Raw genomic sequence first — 25,105 nt, 5'->3', positions numbered from 1 at the left:
CACATGCCGCGGGGCGGCTGGGCCCGTGGGCCGTGGCCGCTGGGCCTGCGCGTCTGGAGCCTGTGCTCCGCAGCGGGAGAGGCCACAACAGTGAGAGGCCCACGTACCGAAAAAAAAAAATCCACAAAGCAGTATCATGAATTATGACCAAATATGTACATAATAAAACATAAAAGATGTATATAAATGATGCACACTGACTTGAGAATGATGGCTACCTCTTGGGAAGGAAAGGAAGGAATAGATGAGAAGAGATACAAAAAAAGGACTTCAACTATATCTAACATTTCATTTCTTTAAAATAACTAAAAGAAATACAGCAAAAATACAATATCTGTTCAATCTGAGTGATAAGGACCTCAAGTTTGTTATAGTATCTTCTGTTCTTTTAGGGATGTTTGAGTTCTTTGTAAAGTAGGATGTTTCTAGTGTATCAATCCATGTGAAGGTTTTAAGAAAGCAAGCAGAGTGTGAATAGTGCTGTAAGGTGAGGACCACAGTTGTCAGAGCAATCACGTTTCATCACAATAGAGATTTAACCGAGAACCATTTCAGGATTAGGAGGGATAAGGGAGTATTGAGCAAACAGAGATTCCTTTAACATTTTGCTTAACCACACTAAGTAACTTATTCCATATTATTATATTTAGATCTGGTAAGAGATAAATGGAAGAGGAACAAGCTTTCAAAACATTGGCCATAACTGCCTACTTCATAAAATCAGCATCTTTAATTCCTTGTGATTCTGCTTTGTGAACAACTTTTTGCTGTTGTTTTAAAGGTAATTAAAACGTATTTGATTGGGACTTCCCGGGTAGTCCAGTGGTTAAGACTCTCTGCTTCCAATGCAGGGGGCACGGGTTTGATCCCTGGTCAGGGAACAAAGATCTACATGCCGGGGACTTTCCTGGTGGTGCAGTAGTTAAGAATCTGACTGCCAATGCAGGGGACACGGGTTTGGGACCCTGGTCCAGGAAGATCCCACATGCTGCGGAGCAACTGAGCCCATGCGCCACAACTACTGAGCCTGCACTCTAGAGATTGCGAACCACAACTACTGAAGCCTGTGTGCCTAGAGCCCGTGCCCCACAACAAGAGAAGCCACAACAATGAGAAGCCCGCGCACTGCAACGAAGAGTAGCCCCTGCTCGCCACAACTAGAGAAAGCCTGCATGCAGCAATGAAGACCCAATGCAGGCAAAAATAAATAAAGAAATAAATTTATAAAAACAAAAAAAGATGCCGCATAGCCAATAAGTAAATAATTTTTTAAATGCTACCTTTAAAAACAAAAGTATTTGATTTGAAGAGTGTTATGAAAACCCTTGAGATATCACAGAGTCCTGGGAAGGGGTTGCTCCACTGCTAATCTAATTATCCCTTAACTAAACCCACTGAATCGCCTGCTTCTAAGGCTGGGAGACAAGTGGACAGTGTCCAGGCTCTTTCTGGCCACATCACCAAACCTTTCTGTCAAGGTTCTTTGTGCTCCCCTCAAAGAGAAGGCCCCTGGCTCATGCAGACATGTGGCTCTCTAGTGGATGGGAGCTGGTGGAGGAGAATGAAAGTGATGACGGTGGGGGAGGCAGGATGGTGAAAGACAAACCAGACAAGCAGAATAAGAACAGTGGTGGGAATAAAAATCTCTGTTGCAAATAAAAGTTGGAGAATTATTGGAAGATGTCAAAGAGGTGCTCAGCAGAAAAACAAAGCACAAAACCCACGTCAAATACAGTCAGTTCTCGTCATGCCTGATACTTCTGTCATATACAGTTGCTGCGAATGCTGATTTAGAGAACAATAAAACCACTGCTCCTAGAGGAAATACAGGGTTAGGCTCCTGCGAGCCTCTGGGCACATCTGTGTCAACCCGTCAATACATAATCTTGCTTTATCTGTGTGTTTCTTTCTAATGACCCCTTACTTAATATATATTGTTGATCCATTAACATTGAACAAGGCCTACAGCACCATAACTTGGGCCAAAACAAAGCTAACCTAACACATGTATCTTTTACGTAAGACACATCCCAGCCTTTTTGTGCTTAGGGACAACAGACAGCATTTCAGCATTACACAGTGGGCGGGGCACACGGGTAGGGGCATTTTAAGCAGTAAACTCACCAACAAAAAGCACGCAAATGCAAAACACACAACACTAAATTGACCGAGAAAAAGACACTTGTCTACAGTGTTAAGACTTGCTCATCCTTGGCTGTGAACAGATTCACCGGAGACTCAAAATTTTGCCACTGTATCTGTGAATGACCACAAAGACACCGTATGGATTTGGGGGCTACAGATAAATTTTTGCGAGTAGGCAAATTCACAAAAACAGAATCTTTGAATAATGAGAATTGGCTGTACCAGTTAATCTCTGTCCAAAAAGCAAAATCTAATCTTCCACAAAGAGGTGCTCACATTTGGGGATCCACATGGACAAACAGTGCTACATCCAAGTCACATCATTTAGCTCAATACAAGTTTATGGAAACAACGGAGTCACCCACTCATTTGGAATGGAGAGGTCAAGAGCCCATTTTGCACAATCCTGACTTCTGGCATTATCCACTGAACAATGTATCCTTGTCTTCACTCACAATGCAATCATCTCGGGGCAAATCTCTGGGAAATGAAGTGAAATCACATTTCCTTCCCCCAGAGGAGACACAGCTTAGCCCCAGGTGTTCTGGAGAAAAGGGTTCAGTTGCAGTACGCATACAATTCTGCCCCTTTGCAGCAACCCAAAGGTCTTGAGCACTTTGGACACTCGGTCTGGCTTCAGGAGTTTGACTTTTGTTAATCTCCCTGTTGGGTTGCGGGTAGCTGGGAGTGTGCAAGGTTATCTAGGTATTGCTGCTGTTACTATAAACTTAGGGGCTGATTTTTGGGGTCATGGCGCAGCTTTCCAAAAACCAGACCTCACCACCACCCAAGAACTTCCTGGTCACCACACCGTTTTCCTCCTGTGGACTCACAGGATGCCTTGTGCCTATGTTTGGGTCTAAGTCCAGATGCCTTAAAACTCTGTTCTCAGAGCAAAAAAGAATGCTGGCAATTCAAGCCCAGCAAATGACCATGCTGGCCTCTGGAGCTCCCTTTGCTGTTTTCTTGTGATCAAGTACAGCGCCTATTCTGTTTAGAATTAGAGTAACAGCCTCACAGAACCCCCTGGCAGGCTGTGGAAACAGCTATCCTTACCAGAAGATGAAGAGTGTGCAAAGCCTCTGAGAAATTCTCTTAACCCTTCCCCATCTCCTTATCCTGCCAACCAGCAGGATGACTGAATAACCCTCCACCCAAAACCCCACCAAACTGGGGGGACAGTGGACCTGGTCCAGCGCCTGATAGGCTTGGAAAGGCTCTTTGAGACCAGCTTGTGCACTGGAGGCTGAGAGAAGATAAGAAACGGTCCATGATCACGTGGTCTATTGAGGAGGTCTCTGACCCAAAGTTCTACGCTCATCCCACTACTACGCTTTTTTCAAGGTGACTGAGAATCTCACAAATTGCCCTGGAAACTCCCCACTATCAGCACCACACTGGCCTGTTTCCGGGTGCAGAAAACAGGGCAGGGGGTGGCAGGTGGCCTTCCAGGGGGATGCCAGGTGCAGTCATCTCTCACTGAGCCCTCCAGACCACAAGGAGAGGATGCTGCGTACTTTCCAAATGCTCCCCCACGCCATTTCAGAGCGCCCCCAGGTCAGGTAGGGGCCACGGGGCAAGCACTACACTGTCTAGTCCACTCTGTCTACTGCTGGGGGACATCTGAAAACCTGGCCTCAGCCCTCTTTGTACTTCTCCATGACGAGTCTGTATAATCATTGCGTTCTCACGAACATGTGGGCGGCACGGGGGTTGGTCAATTAGGAGGCACCTTTCAGAACAAGTTAATATGCATAGCACTCATTCTTGGTTCTTCAAAATGGTCCCTTCAAGAAACCCTTAGCAGCCACAAAACGTCTCTTCACCAACAGATGGCAACTTGGACCCTCCCTGAATTTCCAGGCTCTCCTGCACCCCAAGCCCTTTCCCGCCATCACACCATACCTGCCCGTTCCCAGGTGTTTCCAAAACACACCTTAGCCACCTCCCATCTCCCAGCACCCATGCTCCACACTAGTTGCTCCCATGCCAGCTTAAACGCCATCTCTGTTGGAAAACTCCCCACCTCCCCCCACTCCAAGTACTAACGAATCCGGTTCTCCGTTTCCACAGCACTTGGTATGAACCTCAGTGATTGTTTTTATTATGGCCTGTCTTCAGATGGCTGAATATTTCCACCTCCCCCATCTGTGAGAGGCTTGGGGTCAGGGACACAGCCCATTCGTCTTTGTATCCTGCCCAGGGCAGCACCTGCCATGTGTGTGTCCTATAAACACACCCCTGGGGAAATGTGGAGAGAAAAAAGCTCTGTGGGAAATTATGGAGCAGTTTGGAAAAACATGACAAAAGGAGGCCTGATCTCCAGGGTATGCTAACTTTTCTTCCAGTGTTCTCAGGACTTCCCTTTGAAGACCTGAGATTAAAAGCACTCCCAAGGAGTCCCAGATCCACTGTCTCCCCTCCTATAGTGATGAAGCCCGGGGTCTTGGTCCAGGTGTGGGACAGGAAGGGCACAGGGTACCAGGTCAGTCAGCGTGGCCCGGGCTGCAGGGACTGGCAGGGGCCACCTCTAGAAGGGTGCAGTGTGCCCAAAGTGGACATTCAAATCCCCAATCCCAACTCCTCCCTTGGTAGCTTTGGAGGAGTCACTCATTTTCTCTTAGCACTTGGGTGCCCCATTTGTAAAACGGGTATAACACTGGCCTCAGGGAGTTGTGAGGAGGGGAAAGGTATAATGTCCATGTTGAGCTTTTGCTGAAGGTGTGTGTGGTATCCCTCAGGTGTGTCAGGGTGGATAACTACTCTTCTAGACTCAACCAGAAGCATGGACATGCAGCTCATGCTTTCAGTGCTCCTCTATCTTTTAACTGGTATTTCATCTCAATCAACACAAACCTGGTCTTTCAGCAAAAGGCTCACTTGGGCCTAGTGGTCCTTCCTTGTGGACATTCCACGGGACAGGACTTCATCGTCTCGGGTTCAGATGCTTCCGTGACCTGACAACGTCTCCAGGAAGCAGCTTCCAAGGCACCCCTGGGACTAGCTTCTTGGGTCCACAGCCTCCATCTTTCTCCACCTTCCTGAGCCCACCTTATGCAGGAAAAAAAAAAAAAAAAAAAAAGGATTTCTGGAAGCTCAACCCTGTTCCAAGTGGACCACAAACAGGGTAACAAATCTGAGGAAGAGGCCCCCAAAGGGAGCACTCTGGAGTTGCTGCTTCACCCCGACACCTGGCCTCTTATGCTTCTGCGTCTCCTTTCACTTCAGCAGACTCCTATCCCTTCGTGTTTATTCTCGGGAGTTTCCATCCAGTCTCCCAGATCTGGCCCCCCAATTCCTCATCCTGCCCGCTCCACCCTCTGGTCTCCAGCTCAGGACCTCGAGGCATCTGCACGTGCTGTGCCATCTGCCAACACCATCACATCATGGGACTGGCTCCGCATCCTGCAGGTCTCGGCTTCCCTGTCCCCTCCCGACCACGTCTTCTGCTCTTGCCCCTTGCAGCGCCCCCCATGTGGCAACACCCACACCGCTCTGCCTTCCCAGCTATCAGCCCCGCAGGACTGCCTTTGCCCACGCTCTACTCCCAGCACTTCACTGATAACCGTCCACTGAAGGGGCAAACCACCCAAACAGTGCCTCTGCCTGCCGCCAACCTGGGCAAGAGGACCCAGGGCAAAGAAGCAGCCCGGAGATGACCTGCATAGGCCCTGCTCAAACTCTGGCATCCCAACAGGCTGCAAGGGGGCAAGGGCCCCTTAGTGGCTGAAGGTCCAGCTATGAATCAGCGCCTCAGGGGGAAGGGACAGTGGCTTCATTTTGGAGCTTCCTTTTGGAGGGGAACTGGCACACAGCACAGCTGTCCTACTTAGCCAGCCTCCTTCCTAAGCCGCTCTAAACTGTGCCACAGGATTCCGAACACTCGATGACCTGGAATGCCCAACGGGGTCCGTCGATTTCCTAGGGGCTAGCAAGTGCAGAAGAAGAAAGTGTCAGCACCACACTCAGGACACGAGGACAACTGCTACTATCTGAGTGACACTAGCTCACCCCTGACACCCAGGTGCCTGGTTTAACCAGAGAAAACAATGACAACCTCAGTGCTACCGGATGGAAAAGACTCCATGGCGTCAGGGTCCCCAGCTCAAGATCCCAGCTGTCACTTGGTACTTGTGGGGTCAAGTTCAAATCTCTTGGAGTCTGTTTTCTCATCCAGAAAACAGGGGTAACACCACTCCCTCACAGAGCTGCTGAAAGGGCTAAATGAGGTAACAGATTAAGTGTGTGCAGCAGCACAGCATATGGCACGCAGCACGCACATAATACACTGTAAGGAAAACGCAAGACGCACCTCAGATAGCACCTGAGTGACAGTACATGGAGACCCAAGCCATTTGGTGGAGGAGCTTGTGATCCCTCGAGCCCTGGCTGAGAGCCTGCGCTTTCAGGAAATCCCTAATGAACAGGAAGAAGCATATTTTCCCCGATAATCTCCACTTTATCCCTTTTATTTCCAGTGTACAGTTCTTAATGACCCTCTTGACTGAACTATTGCTCTTCAAAGAGACTTTTTAATAGTTTTGCTTCTGGAGGAAGTTGAAGCTGGATGCTGCCCGGGCTCTTAAGAATAAGCAAAGGGCGGAATCTGATCGTCCAGGGCAGAGACAGGCAGCATCCCGGAGGGAGGAGGCCTTGGACTAGTTTGGAGCTGGGCTCCTCCTGGCTCTTGGGGCACCTCTCTTGCACATCTGTCTGTGCTTCAGTCTCACCATTAAAAAGAGGCAGAGGCCAGATCTCTGGGCTCCCTCCGGCTTCAATATGATCTGACTGTGTAATTAGTACAACCAGAGATTCGACTTAGTAACTGGCACCTCCCCCAACAACTTGTGTGCAGAAGCTTTGTCATTTGGGCTGCTGATGGACGCCCTGTGCAGGGCCCCGCTGTGGGAAGATGGAAAGGCCGGTCAATTTCTTCCAATTCACCAGCTCTGAGGAGACTGAGGAGGAGATGCCAGTGACTGTTCCAGCAAAAAGCCTCATCCTCACCCACCACAGAAGCCAGCCCACTGCCAGGGACCCCAGGTCCTCAGCGTCCCAGGCCTGGGGCAGAGACCACATATGGAACTTTTTAAAGGAGAATTCTCAGACTGTGGTGTAAATTCATGCTCACAGAACAGATTATCTGGCACTGACCAGAAATGAAATTTCAGTTGGTTTCTAGATCAGTTTTCTGGTAGGTCGAGGGCACAAGGGTTTGGGGCACATTAAGGCACACCCACCGGGTTCTCTTCCGTAACTTGCCTCGTTGCCAGTGTGGTCAGCTGAAGCCAGGATGCTGGATGTTGACTTTATTTTCTTCTCAGCTTTGCTGTCTCTGGCTTGGTATTGATTATTCCTTTATGTGAGTTATACCAAGGTTACCACATAAAATACAGGACACCCACGTCAATCTGAATGTCAAGTAGACAATGCATCATTTTTTGCTGTAAGTGTACTCCTTGCAATATTTGGAGCATACTTATGTGGAAGCTGACTCGTTATTTATCCGAAATTCAAATTTAATTGGCCATCCTGCATTTTTATTTGCTAAAGATGATAACCCTACTTAAATCAATTTTAAGCAAAGACTAGCTGCTTCTTAGTCTCAAAGTACAACAACATTTCAAACCCAACTTTTCCCCTGCTAACAAAAATCTCTCAAAGCAAAACCTGTCTTTTTATTTCCAGGACATGTTTTTAAAAATATGTCTATGAGTATCAAATAAAAACAACAACAAAAAAGATGGATCTTCTTACAAGTCCCCCTAACTTAAGAGCTCAGCATGCCACTAGCCACAGGCATGGCGCCAGCTAGCTCTCTGGGCATCCCCAACTCAACAGCAATTGGCTTCCGGCTCATCAGGGTAACGGGCAGAAGGGAGGAGGTGCAGAGTTCACAGGTGGCCACTTCCCCAAAGAGGTCTGCAGGCCCGAGGGACAGTGAGGAAGCAGTGCTGCTGGCAGAGGAATGACAGGAAGCAGCGCCACCACCAACTGCCACAGAACACACACGCCCCTCTACCAAGAGCAGCACCCACCACAAGGACAAGTTAATTGTGAGAGGAAAGGAAAAGTGACTGCCCAGGAGTCAAGGGACAGACACATCCCACCTGCCCTCACCGTGGCTTCTCCCAGTCTTGAACCTGCGCTGGTAACCGGGAGCCCCGCCCACACGCTGCCAGCACTCTGGGCAGACCGGAGCTGTGAGGCCTTGGATGGGGCACAGTGCTGGGGGAGGTGACGAGGCAAAAGTTCTTTAAAATCACAGACTTTCACTCTGATCAAAAGTTACTCATATAATACGATGGTCTTAAATTTTTATTTTGCATGGTGGTATACAGTCTGAATGACTCGCATGTAATCCAAAGTGGTTTTTATAATCTTTGCTCTTCAAAGCAGTGTTAGTGCTGCTGTAGGGCAAAGTCCTCACTGACAAATTACATTCGTGTAACGCAATCGAGCAGGGAGCGCTGATGCCATATATTACAATGTGGCTCTAAGGAGGCCATTCCCCGACTTTTCACAGCAAAGGGGATCAAGAACTAAAAGTACCTTAGAAAAATCAAAGGGCACTGAAAGCACCCTCTCACATAAAGATCAGGCTGGTCAGTTATTAATCCATGGTGCTCAAAAGTGAGAGAATTAAACTGAAGGCGAAAATCTGGTGAATCTTCTCACTTCCTCTTCTTGGTGGAATACAGCTTTTCTTCAAGTGGGACTGGGACGATCCCTTCACACTCTTTCACTTCCTGGGTCAGAGGGTGTTTTACAATATTTGGTCTAATCACATCAATGTCTCGAGACAAATGCTCCATTATGCCTTCAACAGTTGTTGTCGGTGCATAAAAATCCACCAAGAAATACCTGCAATAAAATAAAAATTTGTGAATGTGCTGCATTCTGAAATACAGCAATCTCACTATTTTGGTCTACGTTTTTGTTTTACTCCTCTCCACATACAGACATCAACTACCTACAAACACACATACACATCTTTGTCAAAAGGGAAACTGCCAGCTGACCAGCTGAACCGAAGTGTAGTGCTGTGCCCGACCTCTCTTTTCCTACGGCCTTTCCCATTACACTCCACTGAATTTTTCAATCCATTAGTTGATGATTTTTGTGAAAACTCTATGAGTCTTCTAATTTTCCAAAGGATTTTACAAGTGACTTAACGCACCTAAGAGATACAGTAAGTATCAGCCATACTTCACAAACTCGAAAAAGGTTAGGAAAGGCCTGGGACTCATCTAAGACTATCCAGCACATTCAAGAACTGACAAGGAACAAAAGAAAAGTACTTGAATCTTGGGTGACAGAAAGAATTTAACATTCATCTACTCAGACCAGACTAATACAGACAGACATCTCATACAGCTCACTGGTCTTCAGTCTTAATAACTTTATCAGTGTTGGCTGTATGCCGATGCAAAGGAATAAGTGTCTCTATTCCCTGCCCACCCCACCCATGCTCTGTTGCAAAAGTTGAAGGCTCACTTGTACTGTTTGGTTTGGACCACGGTGCTGTTAAAGGACAGTTTTCAGCGCAGTATTTCAGAATTCTACAATGTTCCAGCTGGTTCAGATGACCTTTGACACCACTTATTTGGTTCCAGCCACACTCTTCTCCCAAGCATATTCCCATCCTAGGTCTTTGCACTCTTTGTGCCTCTACCAGAAATATTCTTCACCCTAGTTCCACACAGTTCATCCCTCACTTCCATCACGTCTTGTCCAAAAGTCACCTTGTCAGACAGCCCTTCTGCCCCACCCACCCAGCCTCATCCCTCTTACCTCCCTTTCTTAATGCTTTATTTTTTTCCCCATAGCACTTTATCACCACTAACACAGTGTGTATTTGTTTACAGTCTGTCTCACTCCACTGAAACATAACTGCCCTAGGAAGAAGGACTTTGTTGCTACATCCCCAGCACCTTGAGCATAGGCTAACGTACATCAGGTCCACAGTAAATATTTCACAGTGGTGTGTTGGCATGAAAGGTGGAATTCTCACAGAAAGCAGGAAAGACCAAAGTAAAAATGAACAAATTCAGCAAGGAAGAATGTTATTAGAAAAAGTATGGCATTTTGTGTAGTTCTACACAAGGAGAGGGTTCAAAACTCATATGAAAAATTCCCAACTTCCCATGTGACCATTCACAAGCCTAGTGGGAAAGTTATTCAAGTAAAAATAATTAAAAGTTAAAGCACAGAAAAATATATATCATGCAAAAACACTAACCAAAAGAGAGTTGAAGTGGCTACAGTAATATCAGACAAAGGAGACTTCTGAGCAAAAAAAAATTATCAGGGGAAAAAAGAGACAATACTTAACGATGGGTTCACCAAGAAGACACAAAATTCCTAAATGTGTACTTACAGATAACAGAGCTACAACATACAGAAAGTAAAAACTAACAGAACTAAAAAGAGAAAGAGACAAATCCACAATTATAGGTGGAAACCTTTAACATTCCTCTCAGTAATCAACAGATCTAGTATACAGAAAACCAGCAAGGTTAGAGAGGAAGCAAACACCACCCTCAACCAACTGGATCTGACATTTATAGACCCCTCCACCCAACAACAGCAAGATACATATTGGTTCTCAAGGGCATACAAAACATTTACCAAGGACGACCATATTCTGGCCATAAAATGAGCCCAGAATATGGGCTCATTTTCAATATATCTAAAGGGATTTGAGTCATACAGAAAAATCTTGAGAAAATCCCCAAATACTTGGAAACTAAACATACATCTAAATAACCTATGGGTCAAAGAAGAAATCAAAAGGGAAATCACAAAATACTTTGAATTGAATGAAAATGAAAACAACACATCAAATTTGGAGAATGCCACTAAAGCAGACTTAGCAGTAAACTTACAGCACTAAACATCTATGTAAGACTAGAAGAAGGGCCTCAAATCAATGACCTCAGCTTCCACCTTAAGAAACTAGGAAAAGAAGAGCAAATTAAATGCAAAGTAAGACCAAAAAAGAAAATAATAAAAATCAGAGCACAAATCCCTGAAGCAGGAAAAACAATAGAGAACATCAGTGACACCAAATACTAGTTCCCTGAGATCAATAAAACTGATACAATTCCAATCGGATTGATCAGTAAAAAGAGATAAGATACAAATTACCGATATTTAGGAATGAGAAAGGTGAAACGACTACAAAGTTTACAGATATTAAAAGAATGGTAAGGGAATATCATAAAAAAAACTTTTGCAATAAATTGACAACCTAACTGAAATTCCTTGAAAAATACAAACTATCAAAACTCACTCAAAAAGGAACAGATGACCTGAATAGCCCTATATCTATCAAAGAAATTAAATTTGTAGTTAAAAACCTTCCCCCAAGGATAACTATAGGCACAAATGGTTTCACTGGCAAACTCTACCAAATGTTTAAGAAAAAAATACCAATTCTGATACAAATTGGTCTGGAAAGTAGGACAACACTTTTGAACTTGTCCTATGAAGTCAGCATTACCCTGGTACCAAGACCACACAAAGACACTAAAAGAAAAGAAAAAAACAGACCAACATCCCTCATAAACGTAAATGAAAAGATTTTAAACAAAATTTTAGCAAATTGACTACTAGAATATATAAAAAGGACAATATATCCTGACCAAGTAGGATTTAGTCCAAGAATGCAAGATTGGCTTAACATTTGAAAGTCAACAAAAATCACCATATTAACAAACTAAAAAAGAAAAACCATGTGATCATTCCAATAGATGCAGAAAACAGCATTTAGCAAAATCCCATATCCATTCCTGATAAAAACTCTCAGCAAGCTCGGGAAAGAAGGAATCTTTTACACCCTTATAAAAAGCATCTTTGAAAAACCTACCGCTAACATCATACTAACTGGTCAAAGTCTGAATGCTTTCCCCCTAAGAGCGGGAACAAACAAGAACGTCTACTCTCATTACTTCTATCTACATTTTACTGAAGTGCCTTGCCAGTGCAATAAGGCAAGAAAAAAAAGAAGTAAAAAACATCCAGGTTGGGCTTCCCTGGTGGTGCAGTGGTTGAGAGTCCGCCTGCTGATGCAGGGGACACGGGTTTGTGCCCCGGTCTGGGAAGATCCCACATGCCACGGAGCGGCTGGGCCTGTGAGCCATGGCCGCTGAGCCTGCGCGTCCAGAGCCTGTGCTCTGCAGTGGGAGAGGCCACAACACTGAGAGGTCCATGTACCGCGAAAAACAAACAAACAAAAAACATCCAGGTTGATAAGGAAAAAGTAAAACTGTCTTTATTTGCAGATGTCACGAACGTGTATACAGAAAAATCTGAAGAAGCTTATGGAAAAGATACCAGACTGTAAGTTTAACAAGGTTGCAAGATACAAGATCAATAAACAAAAATCAACTGTATTTCTATATACTAGCAACAAATAATCAGACCTTGAAATTAAATATTTAGTGATAAATCTGACAGAAGATGTGCAAGACTTGTAAATTAAAACTATAAAACATTGCTGAAAGAAGTTAAAGAAAACATACATAAATAGAGAGGTATACCTTGTTCGTGGGTAGGAAGATTCAACTTGTTTAGTTGTCTGTTTTCCCAAACTGACATAAAGAGTCAAAAGAATCCCAGTCAGGGGCTTCCCTGGTGGCGCAGTGGTTGAGAGTCTGCCTGCCGATGCAGGGGGCGCGGGTTCGTGCCCCGGTCCGGAAGGATCCCACATGCTGCAGAGCGGCTAGGCCCGTGAGCCATGGCGGCTCAGCCTGCGCGTCTGGAGCCTGTGCTCCGCGACGGGAGAGGCCACAACAGTGAGAGGCCCGCGTACCGCAAAAAAAAAAAAAAAAAAGAATCCCAGTCAAAATCCTAAGGCTTTTTTGTTAGAAATTGACAACTGATTCTTAAGTTCACATAGAAATTCAAAAGACCAAGAACAGCCAAAACAACTTTGATAAAGAATGAAGTTGAAGGACTAACACTGCCTGATTTCAAGACTTACTATAAAGCTATGGTAATCAAGACAGTATGGCATTTATATAAAGATAACCAAATAGATCAATAGAATAGGGAGTTCAGAAATAGATCCAAATGCACAACTGATTTGTGACAAAGGTGTAAAGGCAATTCAGTAAAGAAAGGATAGTCCTTTCAACAAAAGGTGCTGGAACAATTTGATATCCATAGGCAAAAAAATGAGCTCTTTGATCCATGCTTGTACCATATACAAAAATTAACTCAAACTAGAACCCGAATCTAAACATAAAACACAAAGCTAGAAAACTAGAAGAAAACACAGGAGAAAATCCTTGTGACCTTGGGTTAAGCAAAGATTCCTTAGACATGACACCAAAAGCACAATCCATAAAAGAAAAATTTGATATTTTAGACTTCATCAAAATTAAAAACTGCTCTTTGAAAGACACTCTTAAGATAATAAGAAGACAAGCCATGCACTGGGACTTGCAAACTCATATTTGATAAAGGACTTATTTCTAGAATATTAAAAACTCTCAAAGTTTAATTAAAAAAACAATTTTTAAAAATGGACATAAAATTTGAAAAGGCATTTCACTGAAGATATACAATGGTGAAGAAGCATATGAAAAGATGCTTAATACCACTAGTCGTTAGAGAAATGCAAACTAAAACCACAAAGAGTTACCTACTAGAATGGCTAAAAAATGACCATACCAAGTGTGGTGAGCATGTAGAGGAAGTGACACTCTCATACACTGCTAGTGGGAATGCAAAATGATACAACCAACTTTGGAAACCAGTGTGGCAGTCTCTTAAAAAGTTAAACATACACCTGCCATTATGATCAAGCCATTCCATTCCTAGGTTTACCCAAGAAAATTAAAGCATATGCCCACAGAACAACTTCTACATCGATGTTCATAGCAGCTTTACTTGTAACAACCAGAAACTGGAAATAACACAAATATCCATTAACATGTAAACTGATAAGCAAACTGTAGTATATCCATAAAATGGCATACTACTCAGCAATAAAAAGGGATAAACTATTAATACATACCACTGATGAATCTCATAATAATTTCGCTGAGTAAAAGAAACTAGAGTAAAAAAGAGTACATACTGTCTGATTCTATCTAAATAAGATTTTAGAAAATATAAGCTAATCTATAGTGAAAGAAAGGAGATCAGATGGTGGATAAGTGGAAGGAAGGATCACAAGAGGCAGGAGGAAACTTTAGGGTGACCAATTTATCATCTTGATCGTGGTGATTTCATGGGTTAACATATATGTGCAGTTTATTATGTGTCATTTATACCTCTACAAAGCTGCTGATTTTAAAATGGTATGTAGAAGTTGAATGAGCAGGACTTGGTCAATGACTCGATATAGAATGGTGGTGATGAGGAGTAACTACAGCTGATGAAGACGCCGAGGGTTTTTCAAGAAATGAAATAAAGGACTTCCCTGGTGGCGCAATGGTTGGGAGTCCACCTGCCGATGCAGGGGACACGGGTTCGTGCCCCGGTCCGGGAGGATCCCACATGCCGCGGAGCGGCTAGGCCCATGAGCCATGGCCGCTGAGCCTGCGCGTCCAGAGCCTGTGCTCCTCAACGGGAGAGGCCACAACAGTGAGAGGCCCGCGTACCGCAAGAAAAAAACAACGAAGAAATGAAATAAAAATGCCAATTCCTCCACGACCTGGCAAACTTCTTGATCACTGACTTGCACGTGTGCTCAACAATGAGACCACCATTTGGGCTTACTCTGAAAATTACACACCAACCTGGCCAAATCTTCCAAGGTTTAATTCTACTTGTTTATTTCTACTCCACAAAGCAGGCACTATGGTTGCAATCACCCAACTTAAGAACTGCTCATTTGTTCAATGGTTAATTATTGATTACTTACCTTGAGTAAGGCTCTGAATTAGAGCTTAAAAAATAAGTGTATGAAGTACCTAGGGGTAAGATGGGAATAAAGACACAGACCTACTAGAGCATGGACTTGAGGATATGCGGAGGGGGAAGGGTAAGCTGTGACAAAGTGAGAGAGTGGCATGGACATATATACACTACCAAACGTAAAATAGATAGCTAGTGGGAAGCAGCCGCATAGCACAAGGAGATCAGCTCGGTGCTCTGTGACCACCTGGAGGGGTGGGATAGGGAGGGTGGGAGGGAGGGAGACGCAAGAGGGAAAAGATATGGGAACATATGTATATGTATAACTGATTCACTTTGTTACAAAGCAGAAAATAACACACCACTGTAAAGCAACTATACTCCAATAAAGATGTTAAAAAAAAAAAAGTGTAATCGACCTTAAATTACCTTCTCCTTGTCAACTCTCAGCACTTTTCCCACTCCTCCAACCCCCAATAATTATGGCCGCCTGGTGGCCAGGGCTGGGAACGCTCTCATTCAACATGGCCTCCAGCATCTCTCTTCCCTTTTTTTATCCATCTGTTCTTTCATCCAGTATACATCAAAATGTCTTGCCTAGCTACCATGGACAAGTTATGACCTCACCCTCTGTCTGTTAACATCCCACAATACTTCGTTCTATAGCGGCAGTTTTTCTTTAAACACATATACGTCCTCTCTGAGCTCCCTCCTCTTTCCTTGCTTTTCGTCTAGTTTCCCTAGAAGTGTCTTCCTCTTTTGCTTTACTCCACTTAAAGCCCTGATAGCCGGAGGCAGTGCACTGTGAAATGCCATCTATTACACAGGGTAACATACGGAGGGAAATGCTTAGCGAGGGCCTGACATGCTCTGGGCACAGTTACCACTGCCAGCCCTGTAAATGCTCCACATCCCCCCACCAGAGAGTACACAGGTGTCTCTTGCTCTAGTGAGTTAAGCCTGCCCGTCTTTACGATCAAGTATTCAGTTACTCAGATACCATATCTGGGGTTCAGCAAGCATTGTCTTCTTCCATTTTCCATTCTTCTACACCACAGAGGTATTTTTATGGGCTAGCCTCTGAGTCTAAACATGTTTCTAAGAGAGAGTGTGTTTACGATAGCCAACAAGCAACTCATCTGCCCACAAATCAGTTATCGTGCAGTCTTCCTGAGCAGTATCCTCCATACACTGGCACTCACCAAATAATGCTAAGAAATAACCCAAAGCTTTTTGGATACCATTTTGTGATAAGGGTAAAAAGAATACCCAAGGATGGAAACTAGAGGCCAGATATTATTTCAGAAATGTAAAGGCAAGTGTCTTAGATAGAACTTTCTTTTAAACAGTTCCTGAGGGAGAGGAGGAGGAAGTGGAAGCTCCACTCCATGTGGCAACTCAGGAAGTGCAAGAGGAAGTGGTGCTGGGTGCTGGTGTGGGCCCAGCAGCCTTCTCCCCAGCAACAACTAGCACTGTTCAAAGTGGTTTCCTACACATTATCTCCTTTGAATTTTATAATGATTAAGTCGTTAGTTCAAGGTCACTCAGCTACTAAGCGGCCTCAGCCAGGATTCTAAGAGTACGTCTTTTGACTCCAGGACATAAGAAGCCACAGAGAACTTTGGGATCACTGGGTTACAGAACCCCAGTGAATGGGGAGAGGACCATGAAGACGACGCAGTCCAACCCCTTCCGCTGCTTTCGAGGGAACTGATCTGCACCAGGTCACAAAGGGAGAGGCAGGATCCAGACTCCAGACCCCTCAGCTCCCACTCTGTCAACTACATCTCTTGCTAGCCAGCAACTGGCATTCTGAAGGTTTCTCAAGGATAAAGAAAAGCACTAGAAAAAGGTCTGAGAACCCTAAGCTTGGCTTCAGGAGGCTCTGTTACTACCAAAACCCCTCCAGCCTTTACCTTCTTTTAGCTACTCTGCCTTCCCTCTACCAGTCAGGACACTCATCCAGCAACCAAACCCAAACAAAAGCACTGGCCAAGATGCAAATGGGTTAGTGCCCACAGCCACAGCTGTGACAGTCACTTCATGCTTATCACACTGTTGATCTACGCCTGGGGCGCATGTGGGCAAGACTGCTTCTACTCCCATGCTCCTTATTGCACTGTGGAAATTTCCACAAAAAGGAAACACCACCAAGACAGAGAAGGGGCTAGGAGTGGCTCAGAGATGGGCAGATCTTACTGTATTCAGAGTTGAAAGCTAACCTTACATTCACAGTTGAAAGCTAACCTCTTGGACTTCCCTGGTGGCGCAGTGGTTAAGAATCTACCCGCCAATGCAGGGGACACGGGTTTGAGCCCTGGTGCAGGAAGATCCCACATGCTGCTGAGCAACTAAGCCCACAACTACTGAGCCTGTGTTCTAAAGCCCGTGAGCCACAACTACTGAGCCCGCGAGCCACAACTACTGAGCCCGTGTGCCACAACTACTGAGCCCGTGTGCCACAACTACTGAAGCCCACATGCCTAGAGCCTGTGCTCCACAACAAGAGAAGCCACCGCAATGAGAAGCCCGCGCACCACAACGAAGAGTAGCCCCTGCTTGCTGCAACTAGAGAAAAGCCCGGGTGCAGCAACAAAGATCCAATGCAGCCAAAAATAAAACAAATAAAATAAAATAAATTAATTTAATTTAAAAAAATAGCTAACCTCTTACCTCCACATCTCCCTCCAGGGAACCAAGCTGTCCCTCCCCACTGTGAGGGAAACAAGCAGGAGTCCAGGACAACCTCTATCTGCCTTAGCGGCCCAAGCACACAGGTCAATAGTTCTTTAAGGCTTTCCCACACAGAGATGCACTGACCAATTCTTGGTTACTGCCAGGATATATTCTTCTTCTCACTGATTTATCTTGGACAAACTTAACCATCAATGAACATCTACTATGGGCAAACCTCAGGAGACTAAAAAGATGAGGTACACATGGCCTTGACCCCCTGGAACATTGAGTCCAGCTGGGGAGAGAAGTCACAAGGGCCACAGTGTTAGCAGAAACCCAGGCTTCCAAGACCTGCACACATCTCCCAGTCCCGCAGGAGACTGTGGAAATGACGCGGCGGTCATGGACACCTCACTCCTAGCTACTGGGTTTTTCTTTTCTTTTTTGAATTTCATTTTATTTATTTTTTTATACAGCAGGTTCTAATGTTAGTTACCTATTTTATACATATTAGTGGGGTTTTCTAACCACAGGTGACCTAAGGAATGACAATGAGAAGTGAAGCCCAGAAACAGCCTACTTGGAGTTGTAGGTCTGGGCAGCTTCTGATGCCTACAAGGATCCCCTTCCCATGACAACACAGGTCCATAACAGACCTGTAAAAACAGGAATTAGGTTGACAAAACAACCTCGGAACTCCCTACATCCCACTGAAATCTGCCATGGAGAAGCCATTCTGAAATACAGATGAGCTGCTGTTCAAGGAAGGGGGCCAAAAGAGGGGCTCGGTATCTCCAGAGGAATCTGCTCCACCTTTATCCCACAATGAGATAACAATATTTGCTTCTTCCCCTAACCTAGCTACGCAGAATCAAAACACAAGACCAAACGTCGTAACACGTCTAGCATGTAGACTCGCATCTCCATTCTCGGGATAAGCTCCTCACTCAAGGTAGTTTACAATTATGACTATAATTACAACTGCCTAGACATGCCCAAAAGCTGACATTCCAATAAGGAAAAAAAAAAAAATCAAGTTCTCCAAATAGCCAGTTTTCCATTCTCCACATTTACTGTAATCGGTGATTAAATCAATATATGAACCAATCATTTTGGAAAAATCCAGTTTAGCAATCTCAAATCTAACTACAGTCTACATTCCCAGCACCTCCAACTACATGTTCAGTAGCACCAGTGAAATGGTTCTGCACACCAGGTAGCCAGGGTAGCACTGCTCTCGCCTTCAACACAAATCCCAGTGGTGTTGACATTTCAAGGTGTATTGTCCCACATGTGGTTCTCATTATAGAATCACTTCATCCGCAAGGTAGACATCAGCTTCTCTCTTTTCTATAGAAAAGCACTTGGATTTTAGGTGGCACCAACGCTGCAGAAGTAGAAGCAAGGAAATGATGGATACCGGCAAGGAGAGAAAGGACAAAAAAAGGTTCAGTACACTAGTGCCTTTCTCATCACAGTCCCATGTTCAAAAGTTGGAGGAACAGGGAACCATCTCGTAGGCAGAACTGCCCACGTGGTCTTGAAGGTAACAGTTAACCCTTTCTATATTTCTTAAGACACGCACTACAAAACTCTCCACTACATGACTGAAACCCCACAGAGATCTGAGAAGACCCAGAGAAAGGGCTTGCCCAGGACAGACTGAGCCCAGTGCCACCAAGCATACTCCATCCCCAGCTCAGCTTCTCGAGGGAGCCAGCAGCCCTCAGCGTCCTTTCTGCCCTCCTCTCTAGGCAACAAGACCAGCAAACCACTCAGTGGCCTCCTGACACAATGCTCTGCAGCCTGCCAGACCTCACCCACCCGAGTGGCTTCTTGCAACGCACCTAAACACTAAAGGTTCTATTTGGTTTTTATTTCACTTCCGTCTTCACCCTACAGTTACAAGTTGTCCATAGAAAGTGCCTGCTTGAATGTGAGTTTTCTTTGTCTGTCTCTCTCAGTCACACACTCACTCACAGCCTCGCCCTCCCCCTCGCAGATGAGTGGAAATTTCCACTGAAGCGCTCAGTGGCTCCCCGTGAGTGGGGTGGGGGAGGGAGAGGAGAGGGATTTGCAGCCAGGAAGCCTCTTCAAGCCTTTTGGAACATAGGAAACAGATCCGTTTGAATGCCAGTTCCTAGACTGTATCCGTTAAACCTTGCTGGATTCAGGCTTCACTGAAGCAGTGAATTATTCTCCTTAAAAGCAAGACAGCCTCTGCATGGAAAAGCCCCATTCCTTTTTTAAAATCCGTTGGGTCTCATACATTTTAAAAACTACCAAACCTGCTGCAGAATTCTTACAAATCTTGGGACACTGCCACTAAAAAGAAACCTCCAAGGCCACAGCAGCCCTGCCCTGAAACCCCATCGTGAAGCACCTACACACAAGAATGGGGTCAGGATGCTGGCCTGGACTTAACGCTGGCAGGAAAGCACAAGAACATAGAAACGTTAGCTAACGGGAAAACTACAGAGGAGAATCAATCTCCTCTAGAGAGGGTGCCAGCACTCTTGGAGTTAGCTGCAGACACATTTGGAGAGCAAGTCAGTAAAATTCCACTGATTCACCATAGAGCCAGTTATTTTTATCATTCTGCTTACCCGTAAACAGAAGGGTGTCTTATATGTAGGCCCGCAGATCTTTGCTATAAGCACCTATTCACATTTTAAACACATGAGAACAGACAAAGGAGGGACAAAACAGGCAAGAAAAACCTCCTTCACTACTTAAGAGTTCTCATACACACAGATTCTGAAGTCAGCCCAATCGCACTGCAGTGAAAGCAGAGGTGGTAAAAACAGTCAAAGCAATCTGGGGCATCCTTTTACAAACAGGCACAAGCCCATCGCTGCATTATATACGGTTTCTTCTAAGGTTCCCTCTCCTGCACCAGAAATCCCTCTTAGTCTCAGTCCAGCCCCATCTAGTGGAAAGAGAGCCTTAAACCAGTCTGTGCAGCCCTGGAGGAAGATGCTAAGGCAGTTCTGGCAGAGGGTGACTGATACTATGATTCAGTAAAAACCTGCCTCTTCTGAGCAAGGGTCTAAATGAGCACTTACTCCCTTCTGCCTGTGTAACACTGTCCCCTTTTAGACACCAAGGAATACAGAAAGAATTTTCCACAACAACCACCTTGCCTTTCTCAGACAGTTGATGAGGATACGAAGGTGAGCATGTGAAAGCACAAAGGAAAGATAATCTGGGGGGGCCCCCAGGAGACCAAAGCAAATCCAGAGCTGAGAATAAATTCCAGCCCCTCTAAGACCATCCCCCCCCCCGACCCCCCACTCTACCCCCAGCTCTTAATCATGCTCCAGTGGTTTCCAGACACTGCCTCGTGAAATGGGTGGTGAGTGAGGCCAGAAGCCTCTGTGGGGAAAAACGGTCCGAAGACCCAAACTTCCCAACCATCCCAACCTGGCCCAAACAGCAAGAGGGCATCCGGTCAACTCTTCCCTGTCACTAGGGGACATAAATGACTCGTCCAATTCTATTGACCCTCAGAGATTATGCGTTTAAGTAAGTTTCTGTGGATCAGCCTGGGAACTTAACCATCAAGTTGTTCCAATGGGAAAATAGGTTCCCAGTTATAAACAATAAACTTACAGACAAATTCCTGGAGTGTAACCTGTTCCCAAAGTCAGGACTGACTACATTAATATTTGGAATATAATGATTATTTTTTTTGGCATAAACTGGTAATAGGCTTGATATAATAATAAACACCAGGTACCACTTTCAAGGTGCCACCTCCTCCTTTTGGAAAGCTTCCCAAATAACCCTAAAGTAGCACTATCTCTCCTACCTAAGCACTCTCTCAGTCCATTCTTCTTTCGGGCAGGCCTACTTGGCATGTGTGTAGCAGGGGTATGGATTTGGGGGAAGGAGGTGAGATGGGAGGCAATCACTCAACATGATGGAAGTAACTGCAAGAGAGACGCCTGGCTGTCAGCCTCGGTCAGTGGGACGGTTCTGTACTGGGCCCCTGTGTTTACAGCCCCTTGGCTGGTGCCTAGGTTAGCCATATGCAGTCATGTCTTTAATTCAAGTGAAAACTCCTTGAGATCAAGAACCACAACGATCCTAAGAACCACCCTGAGACCTAGGAATGCCACTAGGATATACCATTTCTTCCCACAAAATGTAAAAGCAACAAACACTTAAAACCAACAGGACCACAATGCAATGTGGATTCATGGAGGGCATCTAGGGCTCACTCGTTAGCCAGTTAAAAAACCGGCTCTCAACATATCAACCTCAGGAGTCAAACCAGTGCCCCACCAAAATTACAGATACGTTTCACGGCCTCCAGGGCTGTTTGAAAAGAGCCAAAAACTTCTGAATGCTAATAAATGCATAACACACAAGTCCACCCTGTTTCTTCTCAACCACTTCATAAAAGTGAACCTTCCCAGCACCTAACACACCCTGGCACATAGTCTCCTTCGTACATGCTTGTAATGCCTTCTGTGGCTATGTCAGTGCACAAAAAGAACTTGACAAGTGAACAAAATGCCTACTACAAACGTCACTGGGGTTAGTGACTATGGGAGGACTGGCTGCAGCTAAGGGAATATCAGACTAAGCTTAAGCTCCACAATGCAGCCATCTGACACGCCACTCAATTTTAAATCTTCAAACCAGGGAACTCCCAACTACACTAGCCCCTCGTCTCATTTACCAAAAGCCACTGTGAAGAACATTAGTGAGTGTTACAAAAACAAAGTAACATGGTCAAGTAAAATTGACAAACTAGGGCATCTTATGGAAGGGCTTCTCACCATTTATACGCTAAGGTGTGCTGTGAATTTCCAGGATTAGATCATGCAAGGCTTCCCACACCTTTTTTTTTTTTTTTTGGCCGCGCTGCGCGGTATGCGCGGCATGTGGGATCTTAGTTCCCCGACCAGGGATCAAACCCGTACCCCCTGCAGCGGAAGCTCAGAGTCTTAACAGTGGACTGCCAGGGAAGTCACTTTTTTTCACTTTTTTTTTTTTTTTTTTAAGGCTTCCCACATCTGACTGATCACACACACCCTCCATTTTTGGTGGAGCATATCTGTATCACTAGCATTTCAGAGACCACACTTTGGAAAACACTACCTCAAGAAAATAAATACCAGATACTGATTTATCCTCAGAAAAGCAAACTTAAAACATGAACCTCCCCCACTGGGGCTAGGCACCACCTTTTTATGTTGATGTATAATAGACACAGTATGGTATATTTTAAGGATGCTGCTGCTTCTTCTCTGAGGAGTCTGAAAGTAAAAAAACAAACCAACAGAAAAACCACCCAGAAGTAAAATCCTTAACTATAAATGAACTAAGTGACGGCAACACAGCCCTTGGTGGGGCACCGGCACCTTGTCAGGAATCTGGAATGTAGGCCTGGGGTTGTCAGCAGCTCTGGCTTGATTCCAGGTGAGCTCTTCCCAGATCTGAGTTTATTCTATCCATAAAGGAGAAAGAGTACCACCCTACCCCAGCACCGCACACAGAGGCCTGAAAACTAGATGAATTAATGCGGCAGTTCTCAAAGCGTGGTCCTCACAGTAGCAGCAGCAGCGCTACCCACGCACTGTGAGAAATGCAAATTCCAGGATGCTGGTCACACTAGCCCTCAACAAGGTCAAATCCTCTACTTGGAAAGGGAGCAGAAGAGAGCATTCCTACTGTACATCCCTGAAAGCACATAATGAGGAAACTGACTTCTCTCCCTGTTCAGTGCCTTCCATACATAACAGAACCTGACTAATAACTCTTGGCCAAATTTTATATGCTTCTCTTAAAAAAAAAAAAAAAAAAAAGGCAAAAGGATTCATAGCCTTGCTATTAAAACCAAACCCCTTTGTTTGGTTTAAGTTTAAAAAAAATGTTATACACACAGTCTCCATTGCTTACTGTTGTTATGATTGTGGAGAGGAATAAGCCACCCAGCATTTCAGGTTGCCTAGGAACGCCTCAGGCACACTCTTCAGAGGTGCTCTCAAGAAGCTGAACGCTAGCACAAAACAAGGTGAAGCAATCAAAAGAAACGTGCAGTCTGTGCCACATCTCGGCAGAAGGTTTACAAGCAGTAAGAAAGCCCGGCGTCAGGTGTGACTTTACTCGGGCCCATCACGTGTAGCAAACCTGCACAAGGCTGCTCGCCCCACATGACTAAAAGCAGCATCATACAACACCCAGTACTGTCCACAGAGCACATCTTCAGAGGTTATTTCATTTGACCACTGTGACAAAGTGGATGGGAGAACGACCACCTGAGTTCAGTATCCAAGGAAGCCAAGTGACTTGGTCTAGGCCACACAGCTGGGAGCCCCAGAAGGAGAAGCAAGTCTTCTAGTCCTGGACTTTCCCTGCTCTGCTAAAAACTGATTCCCGTTTCTCTATCACCTACTTCTAGGAAACCCAACAAAATAAGATTCTTCCTCCAAACCAGAAACCTTGGGCATGAGTTTAGAGAAGCGGCAAACCAACCCAACAAACTGACCTTGAAGAATTTCTACAAGGATAGGTATCACTATAAAATCAAATCCTTGACATGTTTGAGGAACTCGCTATATACTATGTGAGAAAAAGGTCCCATTACAGAAAATTGTGATTAAAATTGGCTGGAATAGGTAAAACCATGTTCCTATTGGGGATTTTAGGCTCTGGTTATACACATTAGTAATAAGTACATTTTGCTTGTTATCTGCAACCTTCATATTTACAAAGGATGCACTGAGTAGGTGGACAACACATTGCTCAATGAGGTGTTTTAAAGGCGAAAGTTAAAGAAATGCCAGGGGAAAACAGTGCTTAAGTTGACGAGAAAAGTTTCCCACAATCAAAAGCTTATAAATGTATTACTGCTGGCATGACCTCTTTGGGAGCTCTGATTAGCTTACTGTGGGTCAGCATAAATGCATCCCATCTGCAACACAACATTGCTGGGGCACGTAACTGCACACCACCTGGCGCAGTGGGGATCTGACTATGAGCGTCTAATAACTCCTGAGATGAATTACACAGCGCACCTTACGGAGCCCACCAAAGGCACGTGTCCAGTGACTCACGAAGGACTTACCCTCCCCTGGTGTGCTGCTGACTGTGGGCGGAGATCCTATAAGGAAGCGCACGCTCGCCCAGGTTCTCCAAGTTCCTCACCACAGCCCCTCTGTCCATCAGGGTTTCAAGTGTACGCTTCAAAGCAGCAGCGGTCTCTGGCTGGTTTTTGTTTTTAAAAAGAAGAAAAAAACACATCAGAATCAAGGTAAGAACTAGAATGATCAAGTGTGGTCAGTTCCAATCATAACAGCTCTATCGGTAGGGATCTTTGGGTAAAAGCAACAGAAACTACTTTTGGCTAACAAAGTTTAAAAAAAAAAAAGAGAGAGAAAGACACATTTATCATAAGGATATG

General features: G+C 45.0%; 1 protein-coding gene across 1 annotated transcript in view; it reads right to left on the bottom strand.

Moving 5' to 3' along the window:
• Positions 1-8,445: 8,445 nt before the first annotated feature.
• MRPS6 (mitochondrial ribosomal protein S6) overlaps positions 8,446-25,105 on the bottom strand; it is a 65,536-nt gene continuing 48,876 nt past the window's right edge. Inside the window, exons 3-4 of the mRNA XM_049709864.1 lie at positions 24,770-24,909; positions 8,446-9,009 (exon numbers count right to left, since the gene is read on the bottom strand). Of these exons, the coding sequence (XP_049565821.1) occupies positions 8,820-9,009; positions 24,770-24,909 (330 nt within the window). The 3' untranslated portion in view covers positions 8,446-8,819. The remainder of the gene's footprint in view (positions 9,010-24,769; positions 24,910-25,105) is intronic.

Source organism: Orcinus orca, chromosome 5 (assembly GCF_937001465.1).
Source record: "Orcinus orca chromosome 5, mOrcOrc1.1, whole genome shotgun sequence".
Lineage (NCBI taxonomy): Eukaryota > Metazoa > Chordata > Mammalia > Artiodactyla > Delphinidae > Orcinus > Orcinus orca.
Note: the sequence above shows the minus strand (reverse complement) of the source record. Positions and strands in the feature narration are given on the sequence as shown.